The sequence below is a fragment of the Eleutherodactylus coqui genome, chromosome 8, assembly GCF_035609145.1.
Source record: "Eleutherodactylus coqui strain aEleCoq1 chromosome 8, aEleCoq1.hap1, whole genome shotgun sequence".
NCBI lineage: Eukaryota > Metazoa > Chordata > Amphibia > Anura > Eleutherodactylidae > Eleutherodactylus > Eleutherodactylus coqui.
In genome coordinates this window covers 99,057,111-99,076,067 of record NC_089844.1, presented here as the reverse complement: position 1 = coordinate 99,076,067, position 18,957 = coordinate 99,057,111, and the positions used below count along the sequence as shown (strand labels likewise).

The 18,957-nt window shown below is 39.1% G+C and overlaps 2 protein-coding genes across 3 annotated transcripts; both read left to right on the top strand.

The window, feature by feature from the left end:
• Positions 1-282: 282 nt before the first annotated feature.
• On the top strand, positions 283-4,973 carry LOC136577552 (gamma-crystallin-3-like). 2 transcript variants are annotated; one of them, XM_066577470.1, is made up of 3 exons: positions 283-291; positions 2,458-2,700; positions 4,698-4,973. In XM_066577470.1, exons 1-3 carry the CDS (start codon positions 283-285, stop codon positions 4,971-4,973), a joined length of 528 nt encoding a protein of 175 aa, XP_066433567.1. The 2 variants fall into 2 exon arrangements, with proteins under 2 accessions (XP_066433567.1, XP_066433568.1); XM_066577471.1 differs by having other exon boundaries at positions 2,458-2,711; positions 4,715-4,973.
• Positions 4,974-15,366: 10,393 nt separating this feature from the next.
• LOC136577901 (gamma-crystallin-3-like) lies at positions 15,367-17,969 on the top strand. Its single transcript, XM_066577818.1, has 3 exons — positions 15,367-15,375; positions 17,126-17,368; positions 17,694-17,969. Exons 1-3 carry the CDS (start codon positions 15,367-15,369, stop codon positions 17,967-17,969), a joined length of 528 nt encoding a protein of 175 aa, XP_066433915.1.
• Positions 17,970-18,957: the final 988 nt, after the last annotated feature.

Below are 18,957 nucleotides of genomic sequence, written 5' to 3'. Positions count from 1 at the left end.
GGACAGGCATACCCTGTATATTCTCTTTACTCTTCATGCTATCTTTCATGTTGAATTGGCTTTGCTGACTAACTCAGTGCATTCAGTGCAGGGAAAAAAAACGTTGTCAGCACAAGTCTAAGTCCAACATTAGCAGACTATACAGTTTCTTTATTGAGCCATACAGCAGCCATTCAAATTAAAATTCTGTAGGGTGAACAAGAAATCCAGAAGCACTATATAAGGGAGAATTTGGTTAGTGATTTGTTGCACTTTGGTTTAGAACTTCATCAATAAACCATCATGGGGAAGGTAAGTTATGAAAAGATGTATTGAAGCCTTTTAATATACGATTAAGCAAACAGACAATTATAGCAAATGTCAACTTCACACAATGTGTTAAATGCACAGTTGCAGCAAATTTAAAGTTTAATATTTAATGCGACTGTTGGATGCAACTGCTGTTGGTATACTATACAACATAATATACACTGTATCATGAGGGGTAGACATAACCTAGATGATATTTATATGTAATGGTAACAATATACTATACATGAACAGGCCCAGTATAACAGATTAATTTTTATTTTCACATGTTATGTACATCACTATATACATTTTATTGAACTGTAACTACGGTATATAAATTACATTTAAACATGCGCTCATGCATGTATACCTGCATACATATAAAATCTCAATATTGAAATTTACCATGTTTGCTTTCTTATTTTTGTTTGCCACTAAAACCTAAGTAAGGCAAGGCTGTAATATGGTGCCCATACGAAGGGTTAATATAAAATTTTTAAAACAGAATTTCCAAGTGTATTGCTTCCCATGACAGAGACAATGCAATGTCCCCTGATTATACAGAGTTTGTCAACTTTCTACATAAAGTGCATCATACACACTTACATGGGTTTTTTGGTACTACTAATAGTATTCCTGCCATACTCCTGGAGTTCTCGAGTGGTTTAAAATTTAAAGGGGAGGGTGTTCCAGAATTATAAGTTATCCGCAATCAATAGGGTAGGTTATAGGTTGCTCATAAGTGGGGGTCCCGTGTTCCCTGTTCCTCCTCACCACAGGCTTACTACACCCCCAACAGTGAAGATGAAACTGAATGCAGCACTGATCATGCAAGCAGACTGATGCTCAATTCACTTTCAATAGCTGAGCATCAAGGGTATTTCTGTCAGCCCCTCTAAAACGAATGGAGCGTCAACCACACATGCTCCATTTATTCTGATGTCACTGTAGGGGAAGAAGCGACCTTGCAGTGACAAGCAGAGGGGGACATGGGACCCCTGTTCTTGAAATTGCTTAGGATCTCAGTGGTGAGACTCCCTCCAATCAGCAAGTTAGCCCCTGTCTTGTGAAGAGGGTATAATTAATTTTTATAATATTTAGGATGGTGTAGGGTTAATTGTGGTCTCGGGCAGAAGAGTGCACACGCGTTTTAATTGTATTTAATATATAGGGCCATAATTCTTACAAAGGTTTTTGATAAAGAACTCCAAGCTTATTTTCCATGTTCATAGTGTAATATAATTCTTTCTTCCTACAGCTGTCATTTGGAGGATCTCACTGTATACAAATTGCTATATTTGGCATTACACTCAATTATAAGCTTCATATTCATTGAGTTCCACTTACTGCTTGCAGAACTAATTTCAACCTTCCATTTTTTTTTAACTGTCAAAAGTTGGCTTCCAGATACTAGGAAGAGTGTAATCCTGCAGACAGGTGTATGAATCTTTACTGTTCCTGCATAGTCATCCGCTTTCATACTAAAGTAAATGCATGTATACTAAGGAGTGTGAAACTTTGTAGCAATCAAAGAGAAAAAGAAATTGGCATATTCCATCAAATCACGGTATGGCTTCTGACAGAGGCCATAATGCTCCATACTAGGATACATACAGCCTCCATGTGCTGGCATACAGGCTTTGTGTATGCGGCTCTTCTACATGGCTATAGCTAAATTCACGTGTGCAGTTTTCCAGGCTGTCTTTTGTCCCAAACACGAGTGGATATGTTTCCTTCCTGTTAGATTCACTCCTGGATTTGACTCAAATTGCAACAAAAACAGCCCATGTGAAGCCAATCTAATGCTATACATTTCATTCGTATTGTTTGGTGAGCACTGCAAATGTCTATGCTCCAAATCTTTTGAAGGATTACACTTACAAAACAAATGAACAATTTATCCCCAAATGAATTTATAAAGTATTTTTAACATTGTATGAACTCTAGTTTCCCCATTTATACTACATGTTACTTGTATATGCTCAGGAATTTTTTTTTATTAAACATTCATTTTAATATTTTGGGGAAAAGTTACCAAATGTATTCTAATTGATAAGACACACAAAATGAACATTCATATGAGGAAACATTCAAATACTACTGAGAACCATAAATATACTGTCTAAATAAATAGAAAACAACATTGTGCTTCTTTTTCCACTCTAGATCATCTTCTACGAGGACAGGAACTTCCAGGGCCGCTCATATGAGTGCAGCTCTGACTGTTCTGAACTTAACTCATACTTCAGCCGCTGCAATTCCATCCGTGTAGAGAATGGAAACTGGATGCTGTATGAACACCCCAACTACAGAGGCAATCAGTACTTCCTGAAAAGAGGAGAGTATCCTGACTTTTCTCATTGGACAAGTCACAATGATTCTATTAGATCTTGTCGCGTAATTCCACAAGTAAGTTTTCTGTATAAATATAACTATCTAAAGATTTTCAGCTCATAAATGTCTGTTTTCAATATGGTTACAATTTAATAATACAATATTCTTTATTATACTATGTTCTATAGTATAGAAAATCATATAGTACAACAAATACCATGGTATCGGTACGGGTAAAAATGTACTCCTTCAGCTATATTTTTGACTTCACTTATCACATATTTTTGGCTGGATGAAGCCAGTACAAAAAGTTTTTTCCTTTTGCTTTTTAACATTAAGGACTGAAGACAGTACAGTAAATGTAATGCAGCAGTAATGGCTTTCAGTGTTTTTGTGTCCATAATATAATGTTTATTGTGTAATATGAATAACCTGATAACTGTATTCTAAGGGCTCCCTCACACAGGCACTTTTAACTGCGATTAGCGTGGCATTCCGAGCGCCGCGCTAATTGCAGTATAACACTCCCATTGTTTCTAATGGAGCCTAGCATTCCTTTCCAGTGCCTCAATTTTCGAGCGGAGTCTGTTCTATTTTTTGCGTTTAGCGCACCTCATCAATGATGAAGTATGCTAAACTCTGCTGTCAAAACAAAAGTAAGATCACGGCAAGGCGCAGTGATTTCAATTGCGACGCTTTGCAGTGCCGCTGGGTGAGGGAGGCCTCTGGGGAGGAAAAAATGAAGAAAATAGTCCTTTTTGCAAATTAAATAAAAAATATTAAATAAATACAGGGTATTTCAAAAAGATGGACTAATTTCAAAGCAATATATTTTATAATAGCAACTTGTTACAGTTACACAAAAAGTTACATATGGATTCATTAGTTATCTAGTTTTTCTAACCATTTTGTAAATGCTCTATGAACCCTCCAACCGAGCAGTTCATGGTTGCAGAAATATAGGGATTTCCAACTGAGTCCATCTTTTAAACTCTTAAAATTGAGCCTGTCACCATGATATGAACTTTTTTATAATAGAATTTCTAAAATGATCTATGAGAAAGGTGATTGAAGAGGCACTACCTGTACATTGGGTCCACGTTCGCCCTGCCACCTTAAAATGTGATGTTTCTTCTTGTTTTTAAGTTTTCATGGCTACAGTTAATTGTGTTAAGTTATGGCCCTTTAACATAAGACAATTATTGTTCAGAATCGTTCAAATTTTCACACTCCAACAGGAATTTGAATGATAATCCTCCCGTGTAAATGCATGCAGCGTCTGAACGGGAATTGTTCAGTCGTTCAGTTTATGCATGTAGAAAACTGAATGACGAGTCGTTCAGTGTAAGCAGAAGTCGTTCCCTTCCAAATGACAGCCTGTTTACAATGAACAGAGGGGGACTGGGGGAGAACGCTCCCTGGCCGTTCAGTCTCTATCGCTTTGAGCGATGCCAGAGATACTCACTCCTGTGTAACAACACAGGAGCAAGCATCACTTGGACAAGCTGCCTGGTTTCGTTTGCCCGACAGCTCGTCCCATGTAAATGGACTTTTACTCTTCTTAGGATTTGAAAAGGGGAGATGCATTTTTAAGAATGCCAGTTTTCTTGTTAGTCAGTAATGATAAATGAGGCTCAGTGTCTACCACATAAGGGGAAAAAAACATGGGCATATGTACTAATATGCACACTGCTATGAAGCGTATTAGCACATGAACCGGGTTTTTTCTTTGACTATTCAAACTCTGTGCTAGTGTGTGCGAGTGTTAAAAAAAAAAAGTTAGAAGATAGGTCCTACCCCATCCTTCTCGCATGTACTAGAATCTCAATGGTGGTAATCAAACCATTGAAATCAATGGTTTTGTTTTGTCCAGTTACGCTGCTGTAATTTTCATGGCCGCATAATGGGACAAAATCACGCCCATCTGCTTAAGCCCTAAGTATAATACAATATGAATTTGGAGTGTTTCAGTATGTACAGAATGGTTGCAAACTGTAAAAGTCAGAACATACAAGTTAGTACTTTGGCGGTAAACTATTAATAATAAATTATTGTATTCTTATCCTTTTAAGCACCGTGGTACATTCAGAATCAGAATTTTTGAGAAAGAAGAGTTCACTGGTGCAATGTTGGAGTTTACTGAAGATTGTCCTCATGTGCATGAAGAATTTAGACATCCTGATATACATTCCTGCAACGTTCTGGAAGGTCATTGGATCTTTTTTGAGGAGCCCAACTTCAGAGGACATCAGTATTACCTGAGACCAGGAGAGTACAGGAGGTTCAGCGATTGGGGAGCAACTCACTCTAGGGTTGGATCCTTCAGGCGCGTTCAAGAGTTCCACTGAAAATCAGGATCTGCACTCGCTCTTTAGCTATTAATAAAAAACTTAAGCAACAAAACAATTTTTCTATGTTTCTTTTATATCTTCTAAATAAATAAACAAACCTATATATATATATATATATATATATATATATATATATATATATATCACATTATCCTATTGCCTATTGCTATGAATGAGGAAGCATATCTGATTGTGGTTTTCATGTAGATCAGTCTGATATTAGTAGAATTTCTATGTAATCATACTTGTTAATCATAACATGTTAGTATTAAATTAATAAGAAAGGGAAACTGTATCATACACTCATTCATGTTACACACTTTTTTCTTTTTTACACACATTGCTACTTTATAAAAAGTTAATATAGTTAAGACTGCGGTACTGTACTGCTCTGTAATCTATAGAGCCTTGTGTGGCTGCATAAACGATGGATGATGAGCTGAACGATGATTGCTCGGTGTAAATAGCAGCCGTTCAGTATTGAACGGCCACTATGTTAAGTCAATGGAGAGGGGCAGGGGAGAGCGAGGAGAGAAATCTCCTGTAGCAGCTCCACCCACCTGCTGGCCGCTCTGTGAGCGAGCCAGCAATACTAGCTCCCATGAAGCAGCACGGGAGCGAGTGTATGCGGGGATGAGTGTCGGGCATCGCTTGCCCGACATTTGTCCCATCTAAATGGGCCTTAAAACTTTGCTACATCTGTAGGTAATACACAATCTGCCAACCACTGTATTCACAATACAAATAAGCCACAAGTTAGCTGTATTTGACTATCACGATGCCTTGAATTAACCTGTGACCTAAAATTACCCTTTAAATAATTTTGCCCACTGCTTTAATTAATGCATGATTTGCCAATCTGTATACTAGCACATTTTTGTTTTACTGAACGGTTATACCCCATTTCAAACAATGGAGATAAAAATGCTGAGCTGTATTTAAGTCCCAATTGTCTTGTAAGGCTAAAGTATGGTTCTCTAGTAGGAAATTAGGGAAATTCGACAAATGGACACATTTGCTCATGTCTATGAGTAAGTTTTCACTGAAAATCTTCATTAAGGCCAATTACAGGGGGCATCCTCTACGTCTAAAGGAAATAAGGTTTCTACACCAGGGGTTCTTTGCTGTAAGAGCAGTGAGACTATGGAAGTCTCTGACTGAGGACATGATGATTGCAAATTTGATAAAAGTGTTCAAGAGAGGCGTGGATGCCTTTCTTGAGCATTACAATATTATAAGTTATAATCACTAATTACTTCAGAAGGGTTGTTGATTCAGGGATTATTCCCATTGCCAGATTGAAGTCAGGAAGAAAGTTTTTTCCCGTAAATGAGGAAAATTGGCTTCCACCTCATTGGGGTTTTTTACCTTCCTCTCGATCAACATGGGGGAGGGAATAGGCTGCACTTGATGGACATGTCTCTTTTTGGGGCTTAGCATACTATGTTACAGACAAGCATATTGTAACATGTAATACAGATGAGTTATAGATTTATAGATGATATTGCAACTGCAAGTGATCAGAATTTCATCAGTATGTAATCTGTATTTGCTGTCATTAGTTTTAATTTCTATTGGCCAAATATGGATCCTTATTTATCCAATAAAAACTACTACCAATATAGAGGCAAAAATGGACAAAACTAAGTCATGCTACATTTTTAAAACACAGACATGAAAAATAGATTTACATTAGCTCCATATTATGGTCCGCAAAGCACGGACCAGAAGTGGAGTTAAAAAAGTAGCTTAGGTAGGGAAGGGGGAAGGCAGATATCCACTCAATAAATGAAGACTTTCAAAGGCATAAAAAGTAAATTCAGACAAATTAGCTCTTTCACAGCCAAGCCTTTCATGTGCTCCAGTGTCCACAGCCACATTTTTCTCCTACTAGAATTACACATTTTATGGATGATTTTAATGTCATTTTTTTTTTTTATATTTCAATATATTGTAATTGCTATAACCATTTTTTTAGAAGAATAACAGTAAGAATGAGTATTTTGCCAATTTACTTCCTTGCTGTAACACCTGAGAACAAAAATATATTTAGCAATAGGGCCCCCACTTACCATATGCCATTTGTAATATTGGTGTTTTTCTATGCGGCTGGGTAACCATCAGGCCCTCTCGGGCACCAGTGCTTAGGTCTGATTGTTACTTCTGTACTCACTGTAGCCGCAGCCCAGGCCACCACATTCTGCATTGCTTTCTAACCAGAGAAGAAACAAACAAGTAAGATGCAAATAATCAAGACAAATGCCCTGCCCATAAGAGCTTACAATGTAAATGGCATGGGAGAAGTGAAACAATTGGTACTTGGGGCAAATTAGGAAATTGCAAGATCCTGTTATTGACTTACATTAGTCCACAGAGGAGGTTTTGCTTTGGCACATATAATTGATAGATCTTGCTGGATGTGTCATGTCATCCAAAGCAGCCTATCAAATGTCATTTTTTAGAGATATCTGGATTAACAGAAAACAGAGCACAATTGTACAATGAGCTGAAATATTTGGCTTATCATTCCATAAAGCTCAGATGACTATTCCTACAGATTATCCTAAAAAACTGGAACAACTGATGAAAAGAGAAAAAAAACTTGGTTTTAAATGCGTCTACCCTGATTGAGTATGTAAAAGTGCAGCATATACCCCAGGGTCTGAGAAGTACTAGATGACACATGCTAATCAACGAGGATGTAGTTTACCAACAAAAATGGCATACTCTCAGAAATCATCATTCCCAGTACAACATTTACAAATGGATTTGGGATATAATTTTTTTTTTAATACGATTTATAGACCTGGTTTGTATTTATGATTTTAACAGCAAATGGGTGTGGAGTTTCTCCAGCCAGCCAATCCGTTCTGGTCTGCTGCACTTCTCTGATTAGAGAATGCTGGTCATTTTACTCTATTTGTGTCAATCTAACTCAAAGCTGGGTGTTATGCATGCTAGTCTGACGTGTTTCTTTCACCTTACCTGAGGATGGTCTGGACACCTGTTGTCCCCGAATGCATCTTATGCCGTCCCCCTCTCCCTTGCCCTTTGACAGGTTCGGCCTTCAGACATTTGATGTTATGTATGGTCAGATGGCTGATTCCTGACACTCTTTCCTTTATGTTAGCACGGTGGCTAACTCTCTTTCCCCTAGGTGTGAGGACACTTAGACTAGCTATGGTTTACTATCTGTATGCATGAGAGTTCTGGGTGGGGTTCCTGCTCTGTATGGTATACATCACCTTATGTGTTGGTGTGAACAGGTATGCATCACCTTATGTGACATATTTTGTATGTCTGTGCAGGTCGCGTGACATATGCTGTATGCGTAGTCCTGTTCTGTGTGGTATGCATTACCTTGTGTGTAGGTGTGATCAGCGACTTGTTTTGTATGTCTGTGCCAGGTCCAAGATGAAGACGGTGGGGCTGTCCTTACTGGGACGATCACCCTGCTTTTAGGCAGGGGTGCCCCGCTTCTGATGATTAGTAAGGGGCAGGTGTCCTTCCATCTTTGCCTAGAATGGTGCAATTAGTCAGTACAAATACTGTGTGTTTGCACTTTTATTAAGACACCATCTTGCATCCGTGCTGTGGCATGGTGTGTCCAGCAGACATAACACTCTACTGTGAACAAAATGGAAAAGATCATCATTTGGATGATTATTCTATATGGATTATGAAGTGAAAATAATTGGCACAAAAGAGCAATCTTTAAAAAGAACAATTGCTTCTACATGTATCTTTGTGTAAATGAATTTGTAGACCACTACTGGTAGAAGTGATCAGCATGCTCCGGAACAAATTATAAATGCCTAGCATCCTCTTCTTCCTGACGTGACAGTTTGAGGCCCATGACTTCAATGCCAAGTCAGTTTTTTCACTATTCTCATTACTAAAACCAGTGTTCATTTTGAGTGTTGTTTTTAGTACTTTTTGTGACTCACTATACATCTTTTAAAATTAAAATACCACTGCCATGGTTGGTGGTGCGATGACAGGTTCAGGATGGCGCAGCAGCTGACAGATGGAGATGGAAGACAGATTTTTTATAACTTTGCTGAACTGAAACTGGAATATTATTTCTGCTCCATAGGAGGGCTCAGTACTTTAACATTACGTAAATTTTAGCCAGTATTGCAGGTTAACATTATGCATCAACGTCGGTCCAGCAAGGCACAACAGTCTCTCATAAAACTGTTGATATTGATTGTAGCTCTGTATGCTTCATTTTCAGAGATCTGTGACACACACTAACATCATGGCCTCAATGCACCGTTGCTGCAGTCTGCACATCATACAGATCATAACTCCCATTTAATTTCTGAGCACCACCTACTCACGGACTCCCTGCACCGTATGTGCATAAGGTATTACTTCATGGACCTCAAAACTAATGAATATTAAAATATAACTTTTATTATTAGTGATTAAAATAAGGAAGAACAAACACATACATATATAAAGGATAGAGAGGATTTAGAGAAGTGTACTCTAATTTCTAATTTGTGCCACTTTAATAAAGAGGTAAAGACTAATCACGTTAAGTGGTAGCCAGTTCGCTTGACCACCTTATATTATTAGTCTTGAATTGACTAATATCATGGATGTTTCCAAACTTAATGCGCAGGTGTCATCCTGATAATAAAAGATGACAAATTACGAGAAACCTGAGCAAATCAGTAACCCTACGCGTTTCCCCCACTAGGTGGGTTCTTCAGGGGCAAAGATAGAGTGATTTCAGTCAGGATGAAGACTGGATAGTGGCTAAGAGAGATACACGTATCTTAATAGCTTCCTGAACTGCCTTATGTTTCAGGTAGATAATAAAAGATACAAAAAAGAGGAGTATAATAGACAAAAGATAGAAATAATCTATTCTCCTGGGTCAATTTAGGACCAGGGTTGCAATTCCTGGCCAGAATTACACTGTTTGATTTTAAACTAGCTAGAACCTTCAATAGATAGGGAAAAAGATGAAATTCCTCTAGCTAGTCCCTATTCGAGCTCTATCTGGGCTAAGATAACCTCAATTGATCCTAGTAGCCTATAATCAGAACTAGATAATAAGAAGAGCTATACCTGGGCTAAGATAACCCTGAATTTGTCCTAATGCCCTATGATAGGAGCTAGGCAAAAAATAGAAACAAAATAAATGAAAAAAACGGCGGCATGTCAGCCCACCACCAGGTGGTCAAGCGAACTGGCTACCACTTAACGTGATTAGTCTTTACCTCTTTATTAAAGTGGCACAAATTAGAAATTAGAGTACACTTCTCTAAATCCTCTCTATCCTTTATATATGTATGTGTTTGTTCTTCCTTATTTTAATCACTAATAATAAAAGTTATATTTTAATATTCATTAGTTTTGAGGTCCATGAAGTAAGCCCTTTGAAACCAATCCCTTGGACTAACACTGCCTCTGTGAAAAGTATGTGCATAAGGTACATTAAATACAGCCTCGCTTCCATCATACGACTTCCCTATGCACATGGCACCACTGTGAAGTGCCTACCAACCCGGTATATAGTCATTATTAACCCCACAAAACCAGCACTTAACCCTTGCATTAGCAGTGTACAACTCAACCATAACAACTCGTCACATATGTTTGTCATAGTCCATAAAGTCAGTCAAGTCTCTCTCGTATACACACACTTAGTCATACAAGACAAGTTCCACAGATAGTATTACTGCTGTTCTCCTGTAGCTGTGTCTCCCTGTGGCGCAGTTCTAAATTAACCTTTTATACCCCAATATGGCCACCTGCATCGTGAGTGGGTGAGACTTGGCAGGGCCTAGCCCCATTATACATTGTCCCTTTGAGTGGGCTTGATCTTCTTGGCAATGTTGTGCTATATGTGCCACTATCAACGTTATCACCTGAGGTAGAACCCCCCTCTTCAGCCTCTTAGAGGCTATGGGGCCGCTCACACAGGTGCCTCAGTGCGCCTTTTGCAGCTCTCCACTCCCTGGCTGTAGCTCTGGCTGCCGGAAGGGAACATATAGCTCTTGTCCGTGGCCCTCACTCCAATGCTGTCAAAACCGGAGGGGGGGGGGGGGGAGGCTTAACACACACCACTTACAGCCGCATTGCAAAGCAGAAGAGCTGCTACCAAATGTAAAAGAGAGTGTCGGGCACCCCTTTACACAACTACATCCTATACATTTCCTAAAAGCCGATGACCTTAAGAATATAAAATTCCCTCTTAGTACTGTATCTTATAGGTAGTATTACTTTCATGCAACTTGGTGACAAACAAGAATTAAAGAAAAAATGAAAATGAGTATAATGCAGGTACCAAATCCACACTGAAAATAATAACAAGGAGTTCAAAATTCTATTATAGAGTACAGCACTTATCTGTAAAACCTTTTGCTCACAAAAATATTACAAAAGTAGGCTTGTAACATTTGGTCTTTTCCTGCAAATCTAATAAAACATATTAGAGTCTTCAAATATCTATCGTATTTTTTAACTCTTTTGTTACAAAGCACACAAAATAAATGAAAAAAACGGCGGCATGTCAGCCCATCACCAGGACTGACATGCCGCCGTTTTTTTCATTTATTTTGTTTCTATTTTTTGCCTAGCTCCTATCATAGGGCATTAGGACAAATTCAGGGTTATCTTAGCCCAGGTATAGCTCTTCTTATTATCTAGTTCTGATTATAGGCTACTAAGATCAATTGAGGTTATCTTAGCCCAGATAGAGCTCGAATAGGGACTAGCTAGAGGAATTTCATCTTTTTCCCTATCTATTGAAGGTTCTAGCTAGTTTAAAATCAAACAGTGTAATTCTGGCCAGGAATTGCAACCCTGGTCTTAAATTGACCCAGGAGAATAGATTATTTCTATCTTTTGTCTATTATACTCCTCTTTTTTGTATCTTTTATTATCTACCTGAAATATAAGGCAGTTCAGGAAGCTATTAAGATACGTGTATCTCTCTTAGCCACTATCCAGTCTTCATCCTGACTGAAATCACTTTATCTTTTCCCCTGAAGAACCCACCTAGTGGGGGAAACGCGTAGGGTTACTGATTTGCACAGGTTTCTCGTAATTTGTCATCTTTCATTATCGTGATGACACCTGCGCATTAAGTTTGGAAACATCCATGATATTAGTCAATTCAAGACTAATAATATAAGGTGGTCAAGCGAACTGGCTACCACTTAATGTGATTAGTCTTTACCTCTTTATTAAAGTGGCACAAATTAGAAATTAGAGTACACTTCTCTAAATCCTCTCTATCCTTTATATATGTATGTGTTTGTTCTTCCTTATTTTAATCACTAATAATAAAAGTTATATTTTAATATTCATTAGTTTTGAGGTCCATGAAGTAAGCCCTTTGAAACCAATCCCTTGGACTAACACTGCCTCTGTGAAAAGTATGTGCATAAGGTACATTAAATACAGCCTCGCTTCCATCATACGACTTCCCTATGCACATGGCACCACTGTGAAGTGCCTACCAACCCGGTATATAGTCATTATTAACCCCACAAAACCAGCACTTAACCCTTGCATTAGCAGTGTACAACTTAACCATAACAACTCGTCACATATGTTTGTCATAGTCCATAAAGTCAGTCAAGTCTCTCTCGTATACACACACTTAGTCATACAAGACAAGTTCCACAGATAGTATTACTGCTGTTCTCCTGTAGCTGTGTCTCCCTGTGGCGCAGTTCTAAATTAACCTTTTATACCCCAAGATGGCCACCTGCATCGTGAGTGGGTGAGACTTGACAGAGCCTAGCCCCATTATACATTGTCCCTATGAGTGGGCTTGATCTTCTTGGCAATGTTGTGCTATATGTGCCACTATCAACGTTATCACCTGAGGTAGAACCCCCCTCTTCAGCCTCTTAGAGGCTATGGGGCCGCTCACACAGGTGCCTCAGTGCGCCTTTTGCAGCTCTCCACTCCCTGGCTGTAGCTCTGGCCGGTGAAAGGAAACATATAGGGCTTGTTCGTGCCCCTCACTCCAATGCTGTCAAAACCGGAGGGGGGGAGGCTTAACACACACCACTTACAGCCGCATTGTACAGCAGCAGAGCTGCTGCCATATGTAAAAGAGAGTGCCGGGCACCCCTTTACACAACTACATCCTATACATTTCCTAAAAGCAGATGACCTTAAGAATATAAAATTCCCTCTTAGTACTGTATCTTATAGGTAGTATTACTTTCATGCAACTTGGTGACAAATAAAAATTAAATAAAAACTAAAAATGAGTATGTTGCAGGTATCAAATCCACACTGAAAATAATAACTAAGGCCGCCTGCACACGAGCGGAAATTCCGTGGCGGGATTTCCGCCGCTGGAAGCCTGCATAGGATTGCGTTAACAAACGCAATCCTATGCAGACGGCCGCGATTTGGCCGCGCAAAATATCTCACGGCAAATAAATCGCGGCATGCTCTATTTCTGTGCAGGGCTCTGCGAGCTCCGCACAGAAATGTCACTCACCCGCCGCCGGTTCCGGACTGCGCATGCGCCGGCTGCCTGGCAAGCCGGCACATCAAACAGCCGGAGCCAGCGGGCGCGGGTGAGTACGCGCTGGTCCCTGCAGGCGCTCAGGTCGGGTTCCGCGGCGAGAATTCTCACCGCCGGATCCGACCCGCACGTCTGCAGGCGGCCTTAAGGAGTTCAAAATTCTATTATAGAGTTCTCAGAGCTATCGCTGAAAGCTCCGAGCGGGATATCAGCTGAAAGAATAGTATCAACAGTATCTCGCTGAGAACTCAGCGTACAGCGCTGATAAGAGTCATCACTGACTTTTAGCTTCCTAAAAGTTAGCGATGAATGAATAGTGCACGAAAAGTGCATGATGGCCGCGCGTTTAGACACAACAATTATCACTCAAAAGATGGGTTTTGAGCGAATTTTGAGCGAAAACCGTTGTCTTAATGGCCTATAATTTAACTATCCTTAGGGTATCTTATAAATAGCTATATCTAAAGTGACACTTGTGGCTTTTTAAAGTTAGAGCCACAAGACAACTTTGCTTCAATGTCAAGAAATGAAACAATGTAAACAGGTAAAGATCATTTAAACATTGTTTGTTTCTCTATGTGCATATGCTAAATATTTGACTACAAATCTACATACAGTATGCATCTTGTGGCTACTTTTCCAAACGTTATTTGGAGTTACTCAATAAGAATATAGTTAACTGTAAAAACAGTTGCAAATAGGAAAGGCCTATCATTATTAAAGGGGTTGTCTCGCGGCAGCAAGTGGGTCTATACACTTCTGTATGGCCATATTAATGCACTTTGTAATATACATTGTGCATTAAATATGAGCCATACAGAAGTTATTCACTTACCTGCTCCGTTGCTAGCGTCCCCGTTGCCATGGTTCCGTCTAACTTCGGTATCTTCTTGCTTTTTTAGACGCGCTTGCGCAGATGTATCTTCTCCCTTCGGCTGGTCTTGGAAGCATCGGCGTTTTGGCTCCGCCCCCTTGTACGCGTCATCGCGTAGCTCCGCCCCATGACGTGTGCCGGTTCCAGCCTCCTGATTGGCTGGAATCGGCACGTGACGGGGGCGGAGCTACGCGATGACGCGTACAAGGGGGCGGAGCCAAAACGCCGATGCTTCCAAGACCAGCCGAAGGGAGAAGATACATCTGCGCAAGCGCGTCTAAAAAAGCAAGAAGACACCGAAGTTAGACGGAACCATGGCAACGGGGACGCTAGCAACGGAGCAGGTAAGTGAATAACTTCTGTATGGCTCATATTTAATGCACGATGTATATTACAAAGTGCATTAATATGGCCATACAGAAGTGTATAGACCCACTTGCTGCCGCGAGACAACCCCTTTAATATATATATATATATAATAATTACCAATATGTGATTACCTTACCATTTGATGAACAATCAACAATTCCCTTCTCTTTTTCTCCACATCACATTTTTTAGTTAAGGGTTGTTGATAAACAGTATCCTGATATGACCTGATTGTCCTTGCTATTTTACAGTGCATGCATTTTCTGCGTAGTACAACAGAAAGACCTCAATAGAAGTCAGGGCAATTAATACAGCACATTGTAATGGTAGAATAGACTGCTATCCAGTTTATAGTGAATGTGCTTGCATTTTTTTCTTTAGAAAGATTTTCTAGATAACGTTTCAAAGGGGATTTGATAGTCCAATTAAACCATTACTGCCTGGGGATGCTGTCACAAGCACATTCAGCGTGAGGCATATAGACAGTAAAACAAAACACTAAAATATACTTTGTATGGTAATCCAGCAGGCAAAAAATGGTTAATTTATGCAAATCCTGGTTTTATGGTTGTACAGTTAAATAGAAGCTGAGAGTATTCCACAGATACACTGTGGGCAGTCTATGAAATCCATCCAAAATGGGGAAGGTAAGTAAGAGAATGCTTTATGATACTATCATTATTAAGGTTAACTAAAGTGTACATCAGATTTGTTTCCTCATGCATTAATATGCATAATAACCACCTTTATTTATAGAGCTCAAACACATTTCACTGCACTTTACAAATCAGAGGGAAGATGTAGGGAAGAAATTACACATTACATACAGTATGAAATTAATAACCAGATTGAACATTAGGGTTGAGGGTCCTAATCGCAAGAGCTTACAATCTATGTGGAAAAAGGGGTGACACATGAGGTACAAGTGCTTGTTCTATACAATGGTCTGTCCATCTTAAATAAATAGGATAGTATACATATAGCTATGTGAGCCACTCGCCAGCCAATATTTACATACTGTATGTACACAAGTGCATTAGTATGTATGTGGTGTAGGGAATACTGAGATCAAGTTCAGACAAAGAGTGTAGAAAGGTGATAAATGGGGAAGAGTTAGATTTGGGGATATGATATGCCTCTCTAAAGCGATGTCTTTTTAGGGCTTGCTTTAAATTGTGGGAGTTGGGGATAAACATGATTGCTTGGGGTAGAACATTCCATTTAACTGGAGTGACTTACGAAAAGTCTTGGAGACGGGAGTAGGAGGTTCAGTCACTGCAGTAGAACTTAGTCTAAGGTCATTAGCGAAGTACAGAACATGGGTAGGTTGGTAGATAGAGATGTGGGAGAAAATATAAGGGGGTAAGCTTTATGGATGAATGTGATTAGTTTAAATAGTAGTCTATAGTGGATGGACAACCAGTGCTGTGACTAGCACAGGGTGGAGGCATCAGTGAAACAGTGGCATGAAAAGATAAGTGTGGCTGCTGCATTCAGGAAAAATTGGAGAGCGGAGAGTTTAGTTTGGGGAAGACCAATCAGTAATCAAGCCAAGAATGGATGAGGACAACAATGGGAGTTTTAGCTGTCTCCACTGTAAAAAAAAGGTTGGCTTCTGGAGATGTTATTGAGGTGCATGCAATACATAACATACCAGGGTATCAAAAAATTAGCAAATAGGATCATAAATCGCTCTATACTTTCTTTCCCCTGCTGACATACAGCTTTTCACTCGAATTAAAGCATCTCCATTGAAATATAAAATCTGTTTTACATACCTTAACAGCAAACAGAGAAGCAGAGGTCTTAAAAAGGTAGAGAAATGAAAAACAAAATATATTAGAAAATTGTGCAAAATTTAATTATGCAGATAATAAGCTTAATTTACATAAAATGAAGAACCCGTTTAAGTTTAGGTTTTATCAGCTAGTTACTATAAACACCTCATTTGCAGTTCAAATATTATTCTGTTAAAATAATGTTAAAATATATTTATATAATATTTCACTCTTTACTTTCATGAAACTGCATAATGCATTTTACTATGCTGTGTAATGGTGCACCAACATTGAAGATAATATTAGGGATCTAAAGACATTGCTAGGGAAAATGAACAGATTATTTAGGTTTCCCATGGGACTAGAGGACCTGGTGCTCATCTCCTTTTGGAGATTCTTGGGTTATTCCCCACAGGCACACAGCAGGTTCTGCAGAGAGGCATTCCCTGTGAAGCTTCTCACGACTGTGGCTGGTCTCCCTCTCTCCAAGGGCCCTGTAACAGCTAGATGGACTACCTCTAATACAAATGCCCCTTGTGTATTACTATTGTTTATGAATAAAAACGTATATCCACTCTGCAAATAACTACAATTGAAATACAATTTCTCATTTTCACAGATTATCTTTTATGAAGACAAAAACTTCCAGGGCCGCTCTTATGAGTGTAACTGTGACTCTGTTGATCTCCATTCATTCTTAAACCGCTGCAATTCCATTCGTGTGGAGAATGGAAACTGGATGATCTATGAACATCCCAACTACAAGGGACACCAGTACTTTCTAAAGAAAGGGGAATATCCAGATTATCAACAGTGGATGGGTCTCAATGACTCCGTGAAGTCCTGTCGATTGGCCCCACAAGTAGGATCTTTTTCTGTTATATCAAATTTTTAAGTAGAAGATAAATAGAAGTATTAATTAAAATGTTCACACATGTAATAGATGTAAACATTTGAATCAGCTGTATATAAAAGTTAAAAACATAGATTAACATGCATTCATATGACTCTACTACATATAGATGCAAGATGAAATAATGAAGAAAACCTAACATGTTGTCAGAAATGGATGGATATGTTGGTCTAAAATGTTGTTAAGCACTCTATTAAATATGTGCTTAAAATGTAAACTGAAAATGTATCAAGGTTGATCACCAATATTATGCACAAGCTATTCTGTCTTCTAGCACCGTGGCACCTACAGAATTAGGGTTTACGAGAAGGAAGATTTTGGAGGTCATATGATGGAATTCACAGAAGACTGTCCACATGTCCAAGAACAGTTCCGTTACAATGACATCCACTCCTGCAGCATTCCTGAGGGCCAGTGGATCTTTTATGAAGAACCCAACTATAGGGGACGGCAGTACTATCTGAGGCCTGGCGAGTACCGAAGATTCTCTGAATGGGGAGCAAACAGTTCCAAAGTTGGCTCCTTCAGGAGGGTTATGGATCTCTATTGATGCCTTCAAGCAGAACCTGAAACACAGTTGTAATTACCGTGAATAAAATCAAAAAGTATCATCTTTAATATATCCAGTTTGATTACTTCCCAAAAATCATGCCTATATTAGCAAGTGTACAAAAAAAACACATCTTTGAAAATTAATTTGAGAGAGCATAAATCCATTTTTTTTAATAAAACTCTTCAAAACTTAAAAAGTACTTAATGTGGATAAATGCGATGTAGTCAAAATTGAACCTCCAACAGTAGATTTTTTTTTTTTTATTATTTTACTCATGGCATACTCCCCATACCCTTAAGCATGAATCAACAATGTACTGTACCTATGGTCTCATTTAATTTTTCTTATGCTGAGATATAGGGTATGTTAGCCTCTTTGCATGTAAATCTTCTTTTTTGTCTTCCATAATGACCACTAAGGGGACAGGTATTTCACATTTTTTACATTTGACTTTATCAAATAACTGACATACACTGCAATATACCCATAGTACCAAGCATGTTCTTATAAATGTGCTTAATGGCCCAGCCAATCAGAGCTATTGAGCACCCACCCGTGCCTTTCCCCAGTAGGGTCTCTATCACATACCCAGGAGCACCGCTAAGTAGAAACATACACTGTCAGTAATCCAGCCCAAAACACAATGCTTAATCTGCAGAAGTGAAATGTGCTCTGCCACCAGTTCAACAAATATATGGCCTCTATGCACAGAACAAGGAGCTGAGTACTTCTTAACAGAAGACAGAATGAGCTTTTGTGTAGACAAACCCCCTCCCCATGTCCTGGTCACATCGAATCCACAACGAACAGCTAACAGTGTTGCATGTAGAGACCCCGAGACAACCTCCATAATCAAAAAAGTCACTTTCAGTGACAGAGCCAAACAGTCACACACAGCATCTCTCACGGGGACGATAACAGCTTCAGTTTATCTAAAAGTGGCCAGGCCATACACATGAGATAGTGGAACAATTGGTGAACAAAC